Genomic DNA, 20000 nt, shown 5'->3' on the forward strand with positions numbered 1-20000 from the left:
AAGACTTCTCTGGTTCTCTTCCAGACTCACAGACACACACGCACACGTATAAGCTAAAATGTAACGTGTGTGCGTATTCACACACACACACACACACACACGTATGCACGCACACACATACGCACACACACACACACACACACACGCACACACACACACACAAAGTATGCACGCACACACATATACGCACACACACACACACACATATACGCACACACACACACACACACACACACACACACACACACACACACACAAAAGTATGCACACACACACACACACACACACGTAGGCACATGCACACACACACACACACACACTCACTCACTCACTCACTCACTCACTCACTCACTCACTCACTCACTCACTCACTCACTCACTCACTCACTCACTCACTCACTCACTCACTCACTCACTCACTCACTCACTCACTCACTCACTCACTCACTCACACACTCCCTGAGGTGACTGGGGTATATGCCGGTAAAATGTAAATAGCTCATTTCAATCTCACCAATGACTTATCTGCATAACATGTCATCAACATTGGAATTGAAGCGAGACCGCAATCATAAGTCGTGAAATTAAAATCGATACACAGACAGATTCCTTACGTCAGATCTTTACGTCCATGAATTTAAAACAATACCAATGTCACAGACCCACAAACAGACGTACACACACAGAGACAAACACAAGGGCAGTTGAAGGGCATAGGCAAACTTTCTTTTTAGGGGCCTATTACTACAAAGCTGGTTCAGGAGTAAACCAGTTTAAGTTAAGAGGTAAGGCATCTAATACAAGAGCCTCTTCTATGAGATGTTTTACCTCTTAACCTTGTTCACTTCTGTACCAGCTCTACTGGACTGGACCTGCACTACCCCAGAAGAACACACGCACGCACGCACGCAAGCGCGCGCACACACGCACACAACTATACCATGAGACTGCACCTTACCTGCACTACCTCAGTCCTTGAACAATAAGACAACACAACATGCTGCTTACAATGCTGCTACTCCAAATCTACTACTTTTATATAACTATTGTTATTATTACTGTTATTATTGTCTTATTTTAATGCCTAAATTCTATATTGATCTTCTGTCTACATATTCAATGTTGAATATTAAAATGGACATTTGTACTGTATTTATTATTGATCACTTATTGTTACCAGTCCATCACTGTTACCTGTCCCGTCTTGAATTTTGTGTCAGTCTGTACAATGTCAGTCTTGTGTATGTCTACTGTATGTCTTGGCATGGTATAGAGAGAAAACGTAATTTAATTTCCTTGTATGACTTGTGCATATGAAGAAAGTGACAATAAAAGCTGACTTGACTTGACTTGACTTGACGAATAGGCCCCAGAGAGCTACGTGAGTGGACTGACCTGGTGGGGTCCACCTCGAAGCAGATCATCTGCCACTCAGGAGCTGTGATGACAGACCTCAGCAGCGGCTCTAATAGCTTCTGCAGATAGGTGGCGCCATACACCTGCAGAGCACACAAAATAAATTAAATAAAACAAAAATATCTCACATTAAGGATATGACAAAACGTGTAAAAAAAATGGCACCATACACCAGCAGAGCTCACCGCAAAACTTCTCACATTAAGGCCCGGGATATGCTTGCTGCAGGATGTATCTCATGCCTGAATGCGTTGCCATGTGTATTTCATGTCAATTTTGTACACGGGACATCTGACACAAGGTACGCAGGGTATTGCATACGGTCCAATATTGACAAAACCTTGAGAAGCAAACTTCCATGTTGAGGTTGCGGAATGCGGTACACTCAAACAATGGTGGAAAACATTAATTAGGAAGATCATGATCTATCCAGCCAGGCTGTTTGAATGTACAGCATATCAATTACTATGAATGCTACAGTGAGAGACCTTGTAGCAGAAGGTCTTTTCTAGCCAGGTTATTTGCTTACTGAATATAGGTATGTGTGAGTGTGACCTTGACTGACCTTGAAGCAGGTCATGATGTTGCTGGCCATGGGTGCATTTCTCAAAATCATAGTTGCTAATTAGGTTTACTACTTTGTTGTTAGCAATGAAATTTCCCATTGACAACGTCCCAAGCTGCTAACTGTCTAGCAACCACGCTTTCGAGAAACGCATCCCAGGCTGTTTACTTACTGAATAGGTGAGTAAGTGTGTCACCTTGACTGACCTTGAAACAGAAGTGTTACATCTGTGTCTTCACCACAATGTTTCTTTTAGCTCCCGCTAATGTTTCTCTGTTGTAAATAGCAGGGAGACTTGATTGGTGGTCGTCCCCATCAACCGGATGGGCCACACCTGTGTCACTGATTGGGTACACCTGCGGCAGCCCTTCAAAAGGACTGCCTCGAGCCGGCTGGAGAAAACTTCATTCCTGACCCGTTTTTGGCCGACGCGCTTGCCGTCCTGTTAGGCTGTGACTTTGAGACCTTTTTGTCTTTTCATTTGGATTTCGAGCTTTGATGCTCCGTCGCATTATTTGTACAACCCCTAGACTTTCGCCATTAAAACCCTTTTGAGCTTTCGTTTTGTGTATGTCCCCTTATGTTACTTGCTTTGTAACATATTGGGGGCTCGTCCGGGATATTGTCTCCCTTCCCTCTCGCATTTTTGCGGTTTCTCTAACGGATTTCATTATTTTTTTCTATTGGCTGTGCTGCTGTTTTTTGTGGTGAGTAGCCGTTTTTTTTTGGGCTTGGGATTGTCTTTTCTTTTACTTCGTTTTTGTGGATAACCCAGGAGGGGGCTCCCTGTAGCCTCGAGCTGGGTAGGCCACTGAAGATCCGGAGTCAGTCAGGCTTTTGTTTTCAGTTTTTCAGCCTAGTCAGTGTAGGTGCAACCCCTGCCTGTTTCCTCGCCCGCCACTTGTCCTCCAACGCAGTGCGCCAATCAATTTTTGATTCACTCTTGTTTCAATTTTAGTGAATCCTGTCTTTTTTGAGAAGTCTGTCTGTCTGTCTGTTTGTTTTATGTGGTCCTGTATGCACATGTGTGCCCGCCTCTAGTCGACCACTTGCTGCCACTTAGTGTAGCCTCTTCCGTAGCTCCGTTTCAACAAGCCTATTGGCCTTGATCCGCTGCTACTCGTGAGGAACATTCGTTTCTTTACTGTGTGCCTGTTCTTTGCCGGTTTTCTTATAGCCTACGCACACTCGTGTTACAGCTATCCCGTCATTGATCAGCTGTCCATTAATCATGGCCGCCATCAAAGGTTTTGTTGAATCCCCGTCACGCACTAAACTGCATCGATTTAGCAAACCCGAATTGTTGGAATTGGCCAAACAGTACAACATCGCGTTAGACACTGAGGAGCAGAAGACCAAAGATAGTATTAAACGGAAACTCTTCGACGTCTTCGCCGAAACTGGGGTATTGCCACCTCGTACGCCATCCAAAGGCACGTTGCCAACTTCTCCATCCGCTCCGCATAGTCCCTCTGAGACTATCCGTCTGCGAGAGTTAGACCTCGAGCAGCGACGTTTAGAGTTAGAAACAGAACTTGCAAAACAGCGACTAGAGTTGGATCGTGACCGCCTAAAAATAGAAGCGGAAAAATGTAAGAACAAAACTGTCTTTGACGTGGCGAAGAATATCAAATTGGTGCCCCCCTTCTCTGAGACTGACGTTGAGCGGTATTTTCCGCACTTTGAGAGGGTTGCAACTAACTTTGCGTGGCCAGAAGATCAGTGGGCCTCTCTCCTCCAGTGTGTTTTGACTGGGAAAGCCCAGGAAATCTACTCGTCTCTCCCAGTTGAGAATAGTGTCATCTACGCCGATGTAAAAGATGCCATCCTGCGCGGTTACCAGTTAACCCCCGAGGCGTATCGCCAGACATTCCGTAAGCTCAGACAAAAAGCGGATCAGACATATGTTGAGTTTGGCCGTAAGAAGGAAACTTCATTCGATCGTTGGTGTGCTGTAATTAAAGCAGATGACCGAGCAAAACTACGCGAGTTAATTCTTCTGGAGGAATTCATTAGTTGTTTGCCTCCTCAAATTGCGACACATGTCAGCGAGCAAAAACCTAAGACCATGTCTGATGCTGCAGTCTTAGCTGATGAATACCAGTTAATCCATGAAGACAGCCTCCGTAGGTCTCGTTCTCCAACCCCAGCATCACCTGTTGATCAGAAGAGCAATGGCACCAAGCCAGCGCTTGATCCTGATCAACCGGGTTGCTCATACTGCCTAAAGTCTGGTCACGTGATTACAGAGTGTTTCAAACTGAAAAAGAAACAGGCTCGTGATGCAGCTAAACAAGTCGCTTTGGCTCACTCAATTTCACCTTTACTGAATAACAATGAAGGGTTGTACGATCCCTTCCTGCAAACTGGGACCGTGTCTGTGCCAGGTGCTGGTTCTGCACCAGTGCGCATCCTGCGTGACACTGGTGCAAACCAATCCATTCTCGTCCAAGGAGTCGTACCCTTGTCATCACACACTGCAACAGGCAGTTGCGTTCGCGTGCGTGGTGTTGGCAAGGGGGTCTCTGTGATGCCGTTACACCGCATTTCGTTGCGTTCCGCTTTTGCCAGTGGTGAGGTGGTTGTTGCCATCTGTGCGTCCTTGCCCATACCAGGCGTAACACTGATCTTGGGCAATGACATAGGTCTCGCTAACGTGCTTCGTTCAGGGACACCACAAGAGGTTGTGGCAGAGCCTCCTGTGCTGTTTGCCCCCGTTAGCCGTGCGTGTGCGTGCCTAAACATGGATCCCACCCGTGTGCAAGTAAAGACTGTTAAGTCTCAGATGTTGCCAGATGCCCAAGTAGCCACCACAGTCATGGCAAGGGCTGGAGTTTGCAAAACGTTTAGTTCTAGACTGCACCCAACGCCGCAGCACAAACCTTCCTTCACAAGTTGGCCAGACATGATGCGCGTCCGCCCTGTTCCCCTGCTGTCACCGACACAGCAGTTTTGCAGACGAAAGCGCCACCCGCGTCTGGCAACCTCCAAGTTCCGCCACTCCAACGAGGAGTTAGATGCTGTTAAGCAGCCTGTTACTGACGTGCCGTCGAGGAAACCTAAGCCTCCCGATCGTCCTGAAAATTCTGAGTCGGTACCGCGAGTTGAGGACCCGACAAATCTCAAACGTGGTTACCGGCTCCTGTCCTCATTTATATGTTCAATTTTGTGCGCTGCCATGTCTGACCGTTACCTATTTAAAAGGCTGCCATGGTAGCCGTTGCATGCCATTTCTTTTTGCTTGGTATTGCCAGATCCTTTGATTGACATAGTTGTCAGCTTGATTTAAACGTTATATAAAACCACTCAATTCCATTTGAAATGTCATTAGATGACTGATTTTGTTGTTTTTTTATGTATGGAATTGTTCCTATGCAGTAATCTTTGCTCTGCCCTTGCCATTTCAGTTAATGTTGGCTGGAGAAATGCTGAAGTTCCAGCCTGTTGGGGGTTGAGTAGTGTATACATTTATTGCCTTTTCTGCCTATTTTCTTTTATGGAGGCGGTGCTGCATAAGTAGAGGCGATGACCATCCATCTCTCTCGCTCACTTCCGGCTTGCTACTTCCCTCTCGCCTGCCCGACCTGCATTTGCCGTTGGCATTTGCCTGCTTTTTGACGCTGCCTTTTAGGCCTGTACTTTAATTTTTGGACTTTTGCAACAAACAGCCTTTTTCATTCTGTGCCTTTACGGCTTTGACAATTTTGTGCTTTGATATAGGAGCGCGGCTCCTCTTTTGTTTTTGATATTGAATATTGTACCCCTAGACGACATCATTAAATTACCCTCGAGTACCCTTTTCCGTTGTTTCGAGTCCATCTATGTTACCGTTTGTAACATATTGGTCATGGTCTTACTTGCTGTGCGCATGACCTTGATGTTAATTTATCAAACTACCCGGGTATTCATAAACGGCACCTCAGTGTGACCTGGACTGACCTTGAAGCAGAAGGTCATGATCTTGCTGGCCAGGATGTTTACTTACTGAATACCTGTAGGTGAATGTGAGTGTGACCTTGACTGACCTTGAAGCAGAAGGTCATGATCTTGCTGGCCAGGCTGTTGCCCCTGAAGAGCGTCTGCATGGAGTCGGCCAGCTCCACCTCCTTGGAGAACATGTTCCACAGCAGCTGGTACAGCAGGTGCCGCGAGTCGAACAGCGTCACCAGCACACGCGCCAGCTCATCCTGAACACACACACACACACACACACACACACACACACACACACACACACACACACACACACACACACACACACACACACACACACACACACACACACACACACACACACACACACACACAGACCTAGGTGAGCAAAGATAGGGACGAGGTGGTGCTAAAGCCCCTGCCCCTTTGCCCTACTGGGCAAAGTTTATTTATAATTCACTGTTTGACGACTTGCTATCCACCCACTGTGAGCAGGGCACCACGTTAGCGAGCTACTAGCTATCCACCCACTGTGAGCAGGGCACCACCAAAGAAAGTGGATCTAACAAGAGGCGTCATTCTGGTTCTTTTCCGGCATCCACTTTATGTCGGGTGAACGCCCCTTCGGTTAGGAGACCTTCGGAGTCCTGAGGTTGAGAATCAATGAAGTCCCCTTAGCGCTGTAGATGGCGGTAGCGCACGTCTTGCGCAAACACCTCAAAAAGAGAAGAAGAAGTAGGGGACGCCCCCTTAGGAGACCCAACTTGAACACACGCTTCTGCATTGAGTGGGCGTGTGTTGCGATATCTTGCTCTGATTGACTATTTTTGCTACTAGCTACCCACCCACTGCGAGCAGGGCACCACGTTAGCGAGCGCCATGGCGATGGGCAGCTCCCCCTGGTCCCCCATCATGGTCACCAGCTCCACCAGCCGTTCGAAGCGGTCGGCCAGCACCGTCTCCGCCAACGTGTCGAACTCCGTACCCTGCTGCAGGATCTTGGTCAGCACCTGGAAAGAAGAATGGATGCATTTGAAACGTTTAACTGTTGTTGTTTTATTGATCTTTTACTGATATTTACTTTGACGATGTACCTGTACATAGGCTACTACTACTACTTGAAACTATGCAGCGTTGTTGCTCCACATACAATTTTTTTGCCTTCAATGACAGTGTCAATAAACTCTGGAATCTTGAATATTGATTATTGACCAATTGCCTGAAATATGCAAAGGATGAAGAAAAGTGACAGGATGTGGGATGCATTTACCACTTGACTGTTATTTTAAGTATTGATTATTGACAAACTGATGAATCATTTTGATTTTAACTCAAATAAAATGATGAAACGAGATCTGCGTCAGCACCTCCATGAAGGTGGCTCGGGTCTGCAGATCCTTATGGTAGCCCAGACCTGCAAAGAAAACATCAAGGGAGACAATGAGCGAAATAGCAATAACAAAAGGGCACTACAGCATTGTAGCCCCATAATGCACGCCATTCCACCAGTGGAAGGCAGAAATAGCCATAGAAGAGTTAACTACGATAGTACTTTGTACTACGTTACTATGCCATACCACATCATAAGCCTTCCAACGCTCCCCTTAGTATTAAAAAATAAAATAAACTATTGACCCTCCATGGCAACTGTGCTGTACAGCCCCCGTTAAGAAACACTATTTCAGTAGAACATTTAGCCTACCCACTTTTGGAGCGTTTTGCTATAACTGGTACAACGTCAAGTGTGCCCACCTATGGAGTGCATGAGTCCGCTGTCCACGTTGGCGTTGAGCAGGTTGGACATGGCGAGGATGGTGCAGTGGCGTAGGGATGCCAGGCGGCGTGACATGCCCCTCTTTCGACCCGCCACCTGCTGCCCGTCATCCTCCACCTCACTGCAGTCGTTCAGCAGGTTCATGAAGAGCGTGAAGTACCTGGCAACCAGCAAACACAAGGAGGCAGAGAATGCGCGCACATCAGTGGCACAGGAGCAGGACAAGATAAAATAACTGAAGTAAATGATAAATGTCTGCGACACTGTTAATACTCCCAGTTGTTTAACGGCACTATTTGTGACATTAAATAACTGGGAGCACTAACAGTGTTGCGGACATTTATCATTTAAATCAGCAAACACAACACATCACATTTGGGATCCGGGTCAATGACGCTTTAGTGGTAGCACATGTCATGGTGGTGCAACCACAGCTAATGTCTCTATTTAATTGTATGGATTCTTTTTCTTGTTTCTGGTTTTAGGATTATCTAAGAAGGAAGGATGCAGTTATACTTCAGTAACACCCCAGCCAGACAGTAAAGACAATTATGGGTCCTGTGATACAACAGGAATATCCGGGCTGGGCCTATACTAAGGAGCTAGTTCACCTAGTAAACCTGGTTAAGTTAAGAGGCAAATCATCTAATAGAAGAGCCTGGAGTCCTCATTTCCAAAAAAAAAAAAGCCTGAAGTCCTCTCTTCTATAAGATGTTATACCTGGCTTACTCCTGAACCAGCTTCTTAGTATAGGCCCCAGTTGTTGTATTCGGTCAGCAGCAGAACCAATAGGAACAGGAGAAAGGCCCTTATGGATCGAGCGATACATCAAACAGTCAGGCTACGCCTGTGTCAGCCGTTTCCCTGGTGGGTTCAGGACTAATGGATTTCTATTGACATACTGTATTGACTGTTCACACGTGCAAAAACACACAGACGGTGATTTCTATTGACAGGCATTAGATCACACATGCATACGTATACACAGACATGTCTTCTGTCATGCTGTATTGTTTGTTTTACTGTTATTTGTTTTATTATGCATAGGCCTACCTGCCTTAGGACAACAGACGAAATTTAGCAACTATGCTAACTCGGGACCGGGTCTTTTTTTAGCTGATTAATGTGCAATGTCCTAATCAAATAAATAAATGAAATGAAATGAAATGAAGAGATACAACAGCAGCATTGCTTACTTGAGAAAGAGTTGTGACTTGGCCTCCATGAGCTCCACCCCGTCGCCCTCCTCAGGCTGCAGGGGGAGGCCTGCCAGCAGGGACACTACCGCCTCCATACTGGCCTGGTCCAGGTCCCTGGGGGATAAGTAGAGTAGAGTAGAGTAGAGTAGAGTAGAGTAGAGTAGAGTAGAGGAGAGGAGAGGAGAGGAGAGCAAGGAAGAGGAGAGGAGAGGAGAGGAGAGGAGAGGAGAGGAGAGGAGAGGAGAGGAGAGGAGAGTAGATTACAGTAGAGTAGAGTAGAGTAGAGTAGAGTAGAGTAGAGAAGAGTAGAGTAGAGTAGTAGTGTAGTAGAGTACTTTAATTATAATACACATTATTGTACACCACCACCACCGCCTCAATACTGGCCTGGTCCAGGTCCCTGGGGGATGAGTAGAGTAGAGTAGAGTAGAGTAGAGTAGAGTAGAGTAGAAGAGTAGAGTAGAGCAGAGCAGAGTAGAGAAGAGTAGAGTAGTAGAGTAGTAGAATAGAGTAGTAGAGTAGAGTAGAGTAGAGCACAGCAGAGCAGAGCAGAGCAGAGTAGAGTAGAGTAGAGTAGAGTAGTAGAGTACAGTAGAGGAGAGGAGAGGAGAGTACAGTAGAGTAGAGTAGAGTAGAGTAGAGTAGAGTAAAGTAGAGTAGAGTAGAGTAGAGTAGAGTAGAGCAGAGTAGAGTAGAGTAGTAGAGTACAGTAGAGTACAGTAGAGTACAGTAGAGTAGAGTAGAGGAGAGGAGAGCAGAGTAGAGTAGAGTAGAGTAGAGTAGAGGAGTAGAGTAGAGTAGAGTAGAGTAGAGTAGAGTAGAGTAGAGTAGAGTAGAGTAGAGTAGAGTAGAGTAGAGAAGAGTAGAGTAGAGAAGAGTAGAGTAGAGTAGAGTAGAGTAGAGTAGATCTATCTACATGTATCTATCTATCTATTTCTGGGGCATGTATGAAAAGTGCCATTTTCCCAGTCATAATGAATACTTGGAATTTGAGGCTCAAAGTCAATATTCGTGAAAAGGGTAAAAGTTCTGAATGGGCCTCATGTATTCTGGAAATGAACTATATATACAAATATTAAACATTTAAACAGTGCACCTTTAAATTCTGAATGTTAATTAATAACAGCAGTTTCAACAGTAGCAAGAACGTGGGCTTTAGATCAGAGGGTTGCCGGTTCGAATCCCACCCTTCCATTCCCTACTTCACTCCATGGCTGAAGTGCCCTTGAGCTAGGCACCTAACCCCACACTTCTTCAGGGACTGTAACCAATACTATGTGCTTAAAAATAACTGTAAGTCGCTTTGGATAAAAGTGTCAGCTAAGCCTAAGTGTAATGTAGTGATGCACGATGTATCGGCCAGATGTATCGTATCGGCCGATATTTGACATTTTTCATCGGTCCGATGGGTAAAACTGGGCCGATGTTAAGTCCGATGTTTTTTTTCTATGTTACGGTTCTAAAAGATTGGACTTGACAGTGACTTTCATTGTTTGTCTCCTAGTTTGTCTCTATTTTTTAATCTAATTTTATCACTGAAAGTTAAAAAGTGTTTTTGCAAATAAGAGGATATTCAAAAATTCAGTTTGTTTGCATCATTGTCAGTCTTTATTAAATATTATCTCTTAAAAAAAAACAAAAAAAACCATTGGTATTGGTTAATATCGGTTATCGGCCAAAATCGCAATATCAATATCGGATATCGGTATTGGCCGAAATTTTTCACATCGTGCATCCCGAAAGTAATGTAATGTAATAACTATAAGTAGCTTTGTGTGAAAAGCGTTAGCTAAGCGTATTGTAATCATAATGTACTGTACTGTACCTCATGAGACACTTGACGTCGTCGTCTGCGGCCTGGTTGGACGTACCCATCACCCAGTCTGTTAGGTACTCCACCATCTTATTCCTGAACAGGGCAAGAGGAAGAAGCACTAGGTCACATCACATCACACACACACAGACACTCAACGGAAATCACTGCACATTTCGTCCTACGCCTGCGTGCGTGTGTGTGTGTGTGTGTGTGTGTGTGTGTGTGTGTGTTCACCTGAACTTCATCTCCTGGCAGAAGGACAGGTCGTCTCTGCGCTCCATCATCACCTCCACCAGCTGACACAGCCTGGTCTTGATCTGGATGGCATGCACCATGTTGCCAAGGATACGCACATACCTGCCAATCAAGCACACACCATGTTGCCAAGGATGCGCATGTACCTGCCAATCAAACAAACACCCAAAGCAAGGGTGATTTCTTACCAAACTAGGTTCAGCATCATGGTTTCTATGGTATTCTAGGGTTCAGCATCATGGTTTCTATGGTATTCTAAGGGTGGTTTCTATGGTATTCTAAGGGTGGCTTCTTACCTAACTAGGGCCAGCATCATGGTTTCTATGGTATTCTAAGGGTGGTTTCTATGGTATTCTAGGGGTGGTTTCTATGGTATTCTAGGGGTGGTTTCCTACCTGACTAAGATGGTTTCTATGGTATTCTAAGGGTGGTTTCTTCCCTGACTAGGATGGTTTCTATGGTATTCTAAGGGCGGTTTCTATGGTATTCTAGGGGTGGTTTCCTACCTGACTTGGATGGTTTCTATGGTATTCTAAGGGTGGTTTCTATGGTATTCTAAGGGTGGTTTCTATGGTATTCTAAGGGTGGTTTCTATGGTATTCTAGGGGTGGTTTCTATGGTATTCTAGGGGTTTCCTACCTGACGAGGTTCAGCATCATGGTCTCTATGCTGGCCTGGCCCAGGTGTTCTGAGCTGCCCTCAGTGTGATTGTCCAGCAGGTTCTTCATGATAGCGATGGTCTGCTCCACAAACTGTGTGTTTGTGTCATTTATTGGAACCTGAACAAACAAACAAAAAACAAACAAACAGAACACACCTATCAATAACTGGACACACAGTGGCAAGTAATCATATGCACTGTGTACAGTACAAAAGAAATGTAAGTGTATTCAAACTGATTTCCAAACTGATTTGACTTAGTAATGATAATTTCATATATTTTTTATATTTAACATTCTATATTTAATTGAGATGCACCGGATCCAAGATCCGGTTCTGAATCCGGCAGGATAATAGGGTTTTTCACAGGATCCGGATCAGGCAGGATCTTAAGCGGTGGATCCGGTATCTGGCAGTTACCTAAAAATCAGGATCTGGTGCATCTCTAGCCTATGCTTTTCAATCAGTCTTTCACAACCCCAATTGCTGTATGGAGTGAAAGCCCTTTAGAAGCGGCCAGTGCAGGCAGTGTGGCAGTAAGCTAATGAGTCTAAAAAAATAGTTTGAGCCAACCTAATAAGAAGGGCCCACGTGTGCGAGTAGGATGTGTTTCAACCCTTTCGTAGGATCCGGTATCGGGTTCCGGATCCGGCAGGATCTTAAGCAGTGGATCCGGTATCCGGCAGGATCCTAAAAATCAGGATCCGGTGCATCTCTAATATTTAATAGTAATGGTATTATTTACGATAACTCCATATATTTATCAGAATTATTCTGTTAAACTTAATAACGTGGTCATAACATGATTATTAATTAGAGTATCTGTTCTGCCACATCAGTTCACAGATGTCTGGTGCTCATTTGAGGTCTGGTGAGGTGGCGTCGCCCTGAGTGGTTGGGCTTCCTGTTTGTGTTGATGTATTGAGGTATTAATAGACCCTGTGCTGTGCTGACTCAGCAACGCGCGTGTCAACATCCACCCCGCTTCCTTCCTCCCCTCTCCTCCCCTCTCCTCTCCTCTCCTCTCCTCTGCTCTCCTCTGCTCTCCTCTGCTCTCCTCTGCTCTCCTCTCCTCGCCTCCCATCTCATGTCATGTCCTCTCCTCTCCTCTCCTCTCCTCTCCTCTCCTCTCCTCTCCTCCCATCTCATCACATCTCATCACATTCTGCTTCTCTCCTCTCCTCTCCTCTCCTCTCCTCTCCTCCTCTCCTCTCCTCTCCTCTCGTCTCCTCGCGTCCCCTCTCCTCCTCCTATCAGTCTGTCAGTGTTTGAAAAACTACACAAATGTAAGTGTGTATTGACTGTGTGTATGCTGTGAATGAATGTGTCAGAGAGAGAATTGTAAATTCATGTATGAGTAGGTTAGTTGTGTGTGTGTGGGGTCTGTCCCTTCCTCTCCTCTCCTCTCCTCCCCTCTCCTCTCCTCTGCTCTCCTCTCCTCTCCTCTCCTCTCAATCTCAATGGGGACCAGCCAGCACTCGACAGATATTGCAGTATGTGTGGTGATATTAGGTGATGTAGTATGACATAACGTTACAGTAGAGTGATGTCATGTAATCTAACGCGTTGCCGTGTACTCACGCGGCCCTGCGTGTCGAAGAATCTGCTGATACTGTTCATGAGAATATACAGTGTAAGGCACTGGTCTCCAAACAACGGCCCGCGGGCCAACTGCGGCCCGCGGGCAGCAAATTTCTGGCCCGCCATGAGGTCCTTAAAAATGAAACCATAAATGCGCCTATTTGTGGCCATGCGCGATTTTCGATCACAAAAACGTCAGTCATCTCTCCTAAGCATTCACAAACAGTTAAATCTTATAATAACAGTCTCATGACAGACATTGACAATGAGGGAAAATGGTGAAGTGCAATCTGTTGTCTCCTAGACATCTAGACAAGCCGTTATTTATCATTGCGTTTACCTCGGTCATCAGACCATTCGCAATTGTGCGGTATCGAAGCATTCTGGTTGAAAATGAGGACAATTCTCTCCTTCCCTATTTTTATGTATTTAGCAGGCCAGATACATTTTGTCTTTTGTTTACTCACATTTATGTGAAGTTTGGATGACAATTATCCCGTATTTTGGAAGTATCATTTATGCAAGTAGTAGGGGCTCTAAGCCGAGAAATCGTTACGCGCTGGATAGAAGCATATAATTCGGTACACGTGTTCCTTGACTGATTAGAAGACATCCTAGAAGGTGTGCCCCTTGAAAAAAAAATGTCTACCATGTCATATACAATATGTCATGTTGGTAACACATTACATTGTTATTACATGACATTATACTTAGCTGACAATGTTAATATAGTCCTCAGAAGAGATGAAGCAAGGGTAGCCTGCTAGACCAGATTGATAAAACTACAAAATGTACATAGTGTGAAAGTATGGGTGAGTCTGTGTTTACGTGCTTGACAGCATGTAACATTGTGAACGATTTGAGAAGATTCTTGGTCTGAATTGAAATGAGCATTGCCAACACTAAAACTATGGTGAGAATAGACTGCTGCTAATGCTCGATTTGAATGGGATAGTGTCAGTGCAAGATGCCCTAGGTAGCAGGTTCTCCATCCTCTAATTTCCATAACAGATATACGTATTTTATTTGTATGAGAGAGGGTAAAGGACAGGACCTTTCCATATGTATGAAGAACCCCATAAGATCACCTAATTCTATATTTTTACAAGTGCATATTGTGAGAGCATTTCAGTCATCTTTAGAATGGCATTACAGATTACTCAATATAGGCCTACATGTAGGCCACAGTATGGCTTCAGTTCAAATTAAATGGGAATGATTTCTTAGTGTATGTTGAGTAAGAAGACAGAGATAAAAAAAAAATGTTTATTTGCAGACAAGTCCTCACCTAGTACTTGTGTCAAAAGTTGTATTAGTTAGCTCAGTAATCATTGAGTACTTAAACTGCTATCAAAACCATGTCAAAATCATGTACTGTAGGTCTTTTGCCACCCTTACCCATAGGAGAAATATCTATATAGAACAACACTTCTCATATGGTATATACTATGAAAGTAAATCATTACCTGGACTCATTTTCTTGATATGCAAGGCACATAAATAGTCTGGGCGGAAGAATAGTCGATCATACCCCCACCCCCCACCCCCCCCCCCTGCCCCCCCCAAACAAAATGCCACAAGACTTTTTTTTAACCTTCAAGATTTTGAGTGGTAACAGTAACATAACTCATTCCCACTACACCTTTTTGCATAATATTGTACATGTCCTCAGAATGCTCTACATCAGTGGTTCTCAAACCTTTTGTGTGAAGTACCCCCTGAGAAAATATTGAGCTCTCCGAGTACCACCTTGACAACCAACATTAGAATATCGCAGTAAAGGCCTTCCATATTCACTTTTGCCAGTCAGTACAGGAGAGGTTCATAATGGCATTCCAAGTACCACCAGAGATGTCTCAAGTACCACCAGTGGTACGCGTACCACAGTTTGAGCACCACCGCTCTACATGTTTCAGTTCTATAGTTGTACTGTACAGTACAGTGCAGTGCAGTGGAGTGCAGTACAGTACAGTAGCATACGGAATGGTGCAGTATAATAAAGTACAGTAGAGTATAGTACAGTACAGTACAGTAGCATACAGTACAGTGCAGTACAGTACAGTAGCATACAGTACAGTACAGTACAGTACAGTAGCATACAGTACGGTGCAGTACAGTAAAGTAAAGTACAGTACAGTAGCATAAAGTACGGTGGAGTCTAGTTAAGTACAGTACAGTAGCATACAGTACGGTGCAGTCTAGTACAGTACAGTACAGTACAGTACAGTAGCATACTGCACGGTGCAGTAGAGTACAGTACGGTATATCACATTACAGTACAGTACAGTACAGTATAGTAGAGTACAGTACAGTACAGTACAGTGCAATACAGTAGAGTACAGTATAGTCTTATAGACGTTAGCCCTCCAAAGCCAATAGGATTTCCACATGCTGTTGTTTTACGTTTTTGAAAGACTATTTTAGTAGCCTATGTGAGAGAGGGAAGGCAGGCAGATATGTTTTAAACAAAGGACCACACCCACAAATAAAAAATAACGAGCAAACAATAAATTAAGTGGTTAGGTAGCCAACATGTCATCTAGATTAAAGCCAAAAGTAGATGGAAAAACAGACATGTTACCATTTTGCTCTTTTAAAACAAAGTATCTGTCAATATACTGTATGGATGGTGTATTGCATATTGATTATTCATAATTTCCTAAGCATAAATGCCCTTATCACTCCATTGTACACTTAGGACTGCGATATACATATCTGAACATTAATCAGCATACATTTGTCATTTGACAGCTGTCACTGACACTTGATATGTACATGTATTATTGACTTGATTGATATGAATATATTTCAGTTGGACTCCTAGGGTTAAATCATTGAGGGGGTCCTAAGGAAGTAGTAGCAGTTTGTGTGTGTGCGCGCATGTGTAAGTGGGATTAAAATTATTGTTTGCCATCTTTATCTGAAGAGCAGACTGAGTGTCTGAACCTGCTAATGCTAGCATGCTAACATTGGGACAGATATGTGTGGCCCAGTTCAAGGGTTTATCTCTTCTCCCCTAAATTTTCTAAACACAATTTTCTTTTTGGATGTTATAGATATGACCCACTGCAAGTTTTTAAAACTCTTAATGAATGTTGGTTCAATAGCTAAATGCCCAGAAATGAGCTCTCAATTGTAGAGTGATCTCATTCTGACCATGGTTTTTATGATTTTCCTGTTTTTGAATCTAAATAAGACATATATAACATTGTTTTTATGGTAAGTTTTGCACATATTTTCAAAGTTCAGTTTGTATACATCACACACAAATAGGTGGATTGGCCCATAACACCATTATGTCCAGGCAGTACAGCATTTTACTACTATTGGCTGGTTTTGGGCAGCCATCTTGGATTTACCCCATAAAAATGACCTTAATGACATTGAAATTTGGGGCACCCCTTCTGAAATGATGGAGAACACACTAAGGAAGGTCTACACCGATTTTGGTGCTTCTATCCAGCGCGTAACGATTAGGCCCTTTTTGGACGCTAAGAGAAGGTAGTAGCCTACATGTAGTGACGTTAACGCAATTCAAGCTCCAGAGAACAGTCGTTACCAAAAGAAGGGAGGACAAAACGAAACCAGTTCCTTTAAAATGTCTTGGAAATATAGAGCCAGGTAGAAGATTAGCTGAGTATTCCTGAAGGTCAACGTTGCTGGGTGCAGCCTGCGCGCCGCGGTGAGCCGCGCCCTTTCTATTAAACCTGGAGTCATGAGGCGCGAAGCGCACAGTTATTTAAGCCAAGTCGTCAGAGTTTTCTCAACTCTCTTCTGTTTGCAGATGTAAACGATTCTCCTTTGCTTTCATTGTATGTCTTTGTTATATCAGTTTTGCTTTGTCTTGCACTCGTAATATTGAAGGTCTGGCTGACCGTATCTGTATTTCTGTATCGCACGTGTATAACTGTATCGCATTCCTAATTTAGCCTATCTGAAGGCGCCACGGGAGCATCTGAGAACAGTAGGCTACCTTGCTCCACCCTACCCCTAACCCGAATTTCAGAAATGTCCAGGAAACATACGTAGGCTAGTAGTTAGGCAGAATAGGGTTTAATATTCCTGATGGCCCACCTCATCTCCCCGACAGCCCCGACGGTGAGCGTGTTTCCCTCTGTTCAACCAGAAGAGAGCGCTCAGTTATGCAGTTAGAGCACACTGTCCTCTGTTAAATGTGGACGATTCTCCTCCCCTGCACTATTTTTGTGTATTTGTGATATCACCCTCTTTGCATTTTAGCTGGCGTACTGTAGTAGCCTATTCTAAATGTGGAGGATATTTTCCCCCGTTGTTTGGTAGGGGCGCGTTATGCGAGATCAGTTGAGCAGATAATGCATGATACATCGGGAATGCGTTGGAGGAAAACTAATATGATTTTCGAAAACGACCGCAATAAAGAAATATATAGACGAGCATTCCTGGAAACTAACTATTTCATCTGCCTCGGTGCCACCTGTGGCATGCGTCTTTTCTGTTCAGGCAGAGGTGAGATGCAGCGCACGAGTTCAATGAGATTTAATCGCTATGGAAATGTCTTTTGTTCCTCGACCGATTTGTTTTAGGTCTTGTCATGTAGCCTAAATCTCTCTCCCCCTCCCTCCCTCCGTGACTGAAGTGGCTCTGCTGGAGAGCACGTTCAGCAGTTGAACATGCATTCAGCAGTTGAACGTTCTCTCTCTCTCTCTCACACACACTCTCTCTCTCTCTCTCTCTCTCTCTCTCTCTCTCTCTCTTCTCTCTCTCTCTCTCTCTCTCTCTCTCTCTCTCTCTCTCTCTCTCTCTCTCTCTCTCTCTCTCTCTCTCTCTCTCCTCTCTCTCTCTCTCTCTCTCTCTCTCTCTTCTGTCTCTCTCTCTCTCTCTCTCTCTCTCTCTCTCTCTCTCTCTCCTGTCCACAGTTGGTCTTTATTTACATTCCTCCCTGGCACTATATTGCAACAGCTAATACTAATATTTTAATATTTCAACAGTGTTTCTATTATTTATTTTTATTTTTATTATTATTATTATTATTATTATTTATTTTTTTTTTTTTTTTGGGGGGGGGGGGTGGTCTGGCCCGCGGCCTCGCTTGCTCTACATTATTTGGCCCTTGGGAAAAGTTAATTGGAGACCACTGGTGTAGTGTAATGCAATATAAAAGCAATAACAAGTAATGTCATGTCATGTGATCTAACGCGTTGCCGTGTACTCACGCGGCCCTGCGTATCGAATCTGCTGATGCTGTGCTGAGAGGCTACTGTGTGGTGATGGAAGGTGATGTATGTGTGGTGTGGTGTAATGACGTAATGTTACAGTAAGTGATGTCATGTTGCCGTGTACTCACGCGGCCCTGCGTGTCGAAGAATCGGCTGATGCTGTTCTTGAGCTTGTTGAAGAGCATGGGGTAGAGCGCCGGGCTGAGCTCCAGGCCCACCAGGTCCTTGACGTTGGTGCGGATCTGCAGCCCCTTCTCGTGGTTGCACACCATCAGCGACAGCAGCCGGTCCAGGAACTTGCTGAGCGGGGTCTCCGAGGCGCCGTCGCAGGAGCCCATGGACATGATGGAGCCCTTGCGCTCCGAGCCCAGCGAGCCCATGGGCGGGCTGTAGGTGCCTAGCAACGGCGTGGTCCTCTGCTGCAGACACACGCCGCCCAGGGCACACAGGAAGCCCGTCATGTTGATCCACTCCTGGAAGAAGGCCGTCTGAGGCACGCAGGGACATGGGACATGAGACATGAGACAGGACGGGACAGGAAGAAGGCAAGAGGTCACTTTATCTGGTCACTCATCTTTTTTTTTCTTTTTTTCTTTATTAAAGTTTTGTTATTTTAACAGACACACAATAACCCCAATCCCGAGGCGCAAACTGAGACATATATATACATACATAAAATAAAATAAAATAAAATAAACCAACATGGTCATTAATCATTTCACACTGGTCTTGCTGGATGTGGTGGGGTTTATTGGAATTTAAAAACTGTGTCTAGATATATTTTGTATCCACTTCTGGAAGAAGGCCGTCTGGGCGGGACACGTCACACAAGACAGGATGGGACAGGAAGAGGGCAAGGGGTCACTTCATCTGGTCACTAATCATTTGGCACTCGTTTTGCTGGGTGTGGTGGGGTTATTGGAAATTAAAAAAACTGTAGCTACCATCTACCATCAGAGTGATCAGTTTTGGTGTATAGTGTGTGCTCTTTGTGCAGTTCTGTGTTTCTTGTTTGTTTTTGTTTGTGTTTTGTTTGTCTGTTGCTCTCTGTTATGCCTGTCTGTGTCTCATGTTTGGTGCCAGCGTTTGTACTGCAAACACAATTGCCACATGGGGACAATAAAGTTCTACTACTACTACTACCACTCTAAATATTTTTTATCCACTCCTGGAAGAAGATGGGACAAAAGCAGGGCAGGGCAGGGCAGGACAGGAAGTAGGTAAGAGGTCACTTCCTGTTTATCATTTGGCACTCATTTTGCTGGGTGTGGTGGGGTTTATTGGGAATTTAAAAACTGTATCTACCATCTACCACTCTAGATATCATCATCATCACATTACATTTAGCTGACTCTTTTTTTATCCAGAGCGACTTACATTTACTATTTCTCAGGGTGTTGGTTACAGTCCCTGGAGCAATGTGGGGTTAGGTGCCTTGCTCAAGGGCACTTCAGCCAGGTGTAGGGAGAGGTCAGGTGGGATTCGAACCTGCAACCCCCAGATTGAAAGAGCAACTCCCTAACCATTAGGCCACAGCTGCCCCCAGATATATTTTATTCACTTCTGGAAAAAGGCCGTCTGGGCACACGGGACAGGGCAAGGCAGT

General features: G+C 44.6%; 1 protein-coding gene across 1 annotated transcript in view; it reads right to left on the bottom strand.

Moving 5' to 3' along the window:
- nf1b (neurofibromin 1b) overlaps window positions 1-20000 on the bottom strand; it is a 193838-nt gene that overhangs the window by 121117 nt on the left and 52721 nt on the right. Inside the window, exons 21-30 of the mRNA XM_063202868.1 lie at window positions 18523-18882; window positions 11598-11737; window positions 10938-11060; window positions 10713-10796; window positions 8885-9001; window positions 7667-7848; window positions 7282-7328; window positions 6760-6924; window positions 6007-6168; window positions 1396-1499 (exon numbers count right to left, since the gene is read on the bottom strand). Coding sequence (XP_063058938.1) covers window positions 1396-1499; window positions 6007-6168; window positions 6760-6924; window positions 7282-7328; window positions 7667-7848; window positions 8885-9001; window positions 10713-10796; window positions 10938-11060; window positions 11598-11737; window positions 18523-18882 — 1484 coding nt within the window. The remainder of the gene's footprint in view (window positions 1-1395; window positions 1500-6006; window positions 6169-6759; window positions 6925-7281; window positions 7329-7666; window positions 7849-8884; window positions 9002-10712; window positions 10797-10937; window positions 11061-11597; window positions 11738-18522; window positions 18883-20000) is intronic.

Source organism: Engraulis encrasicolus, chromosome 7 (genome assembly GCF_034702125.1).
Source record: "Engraulis encrasicolus isolate BLACKSEA-1 chromosome 7, IST_EnEncr_1.0, whole genome shotgun sequence".
Classification (NCBI taxonomy): domain Eukaryota; kingdom Metazoa; phylum Chordata; class Actinopteri; order Clupeiformes; family Engraulidae; genus Engraulis; species Engraulis encrasicolus.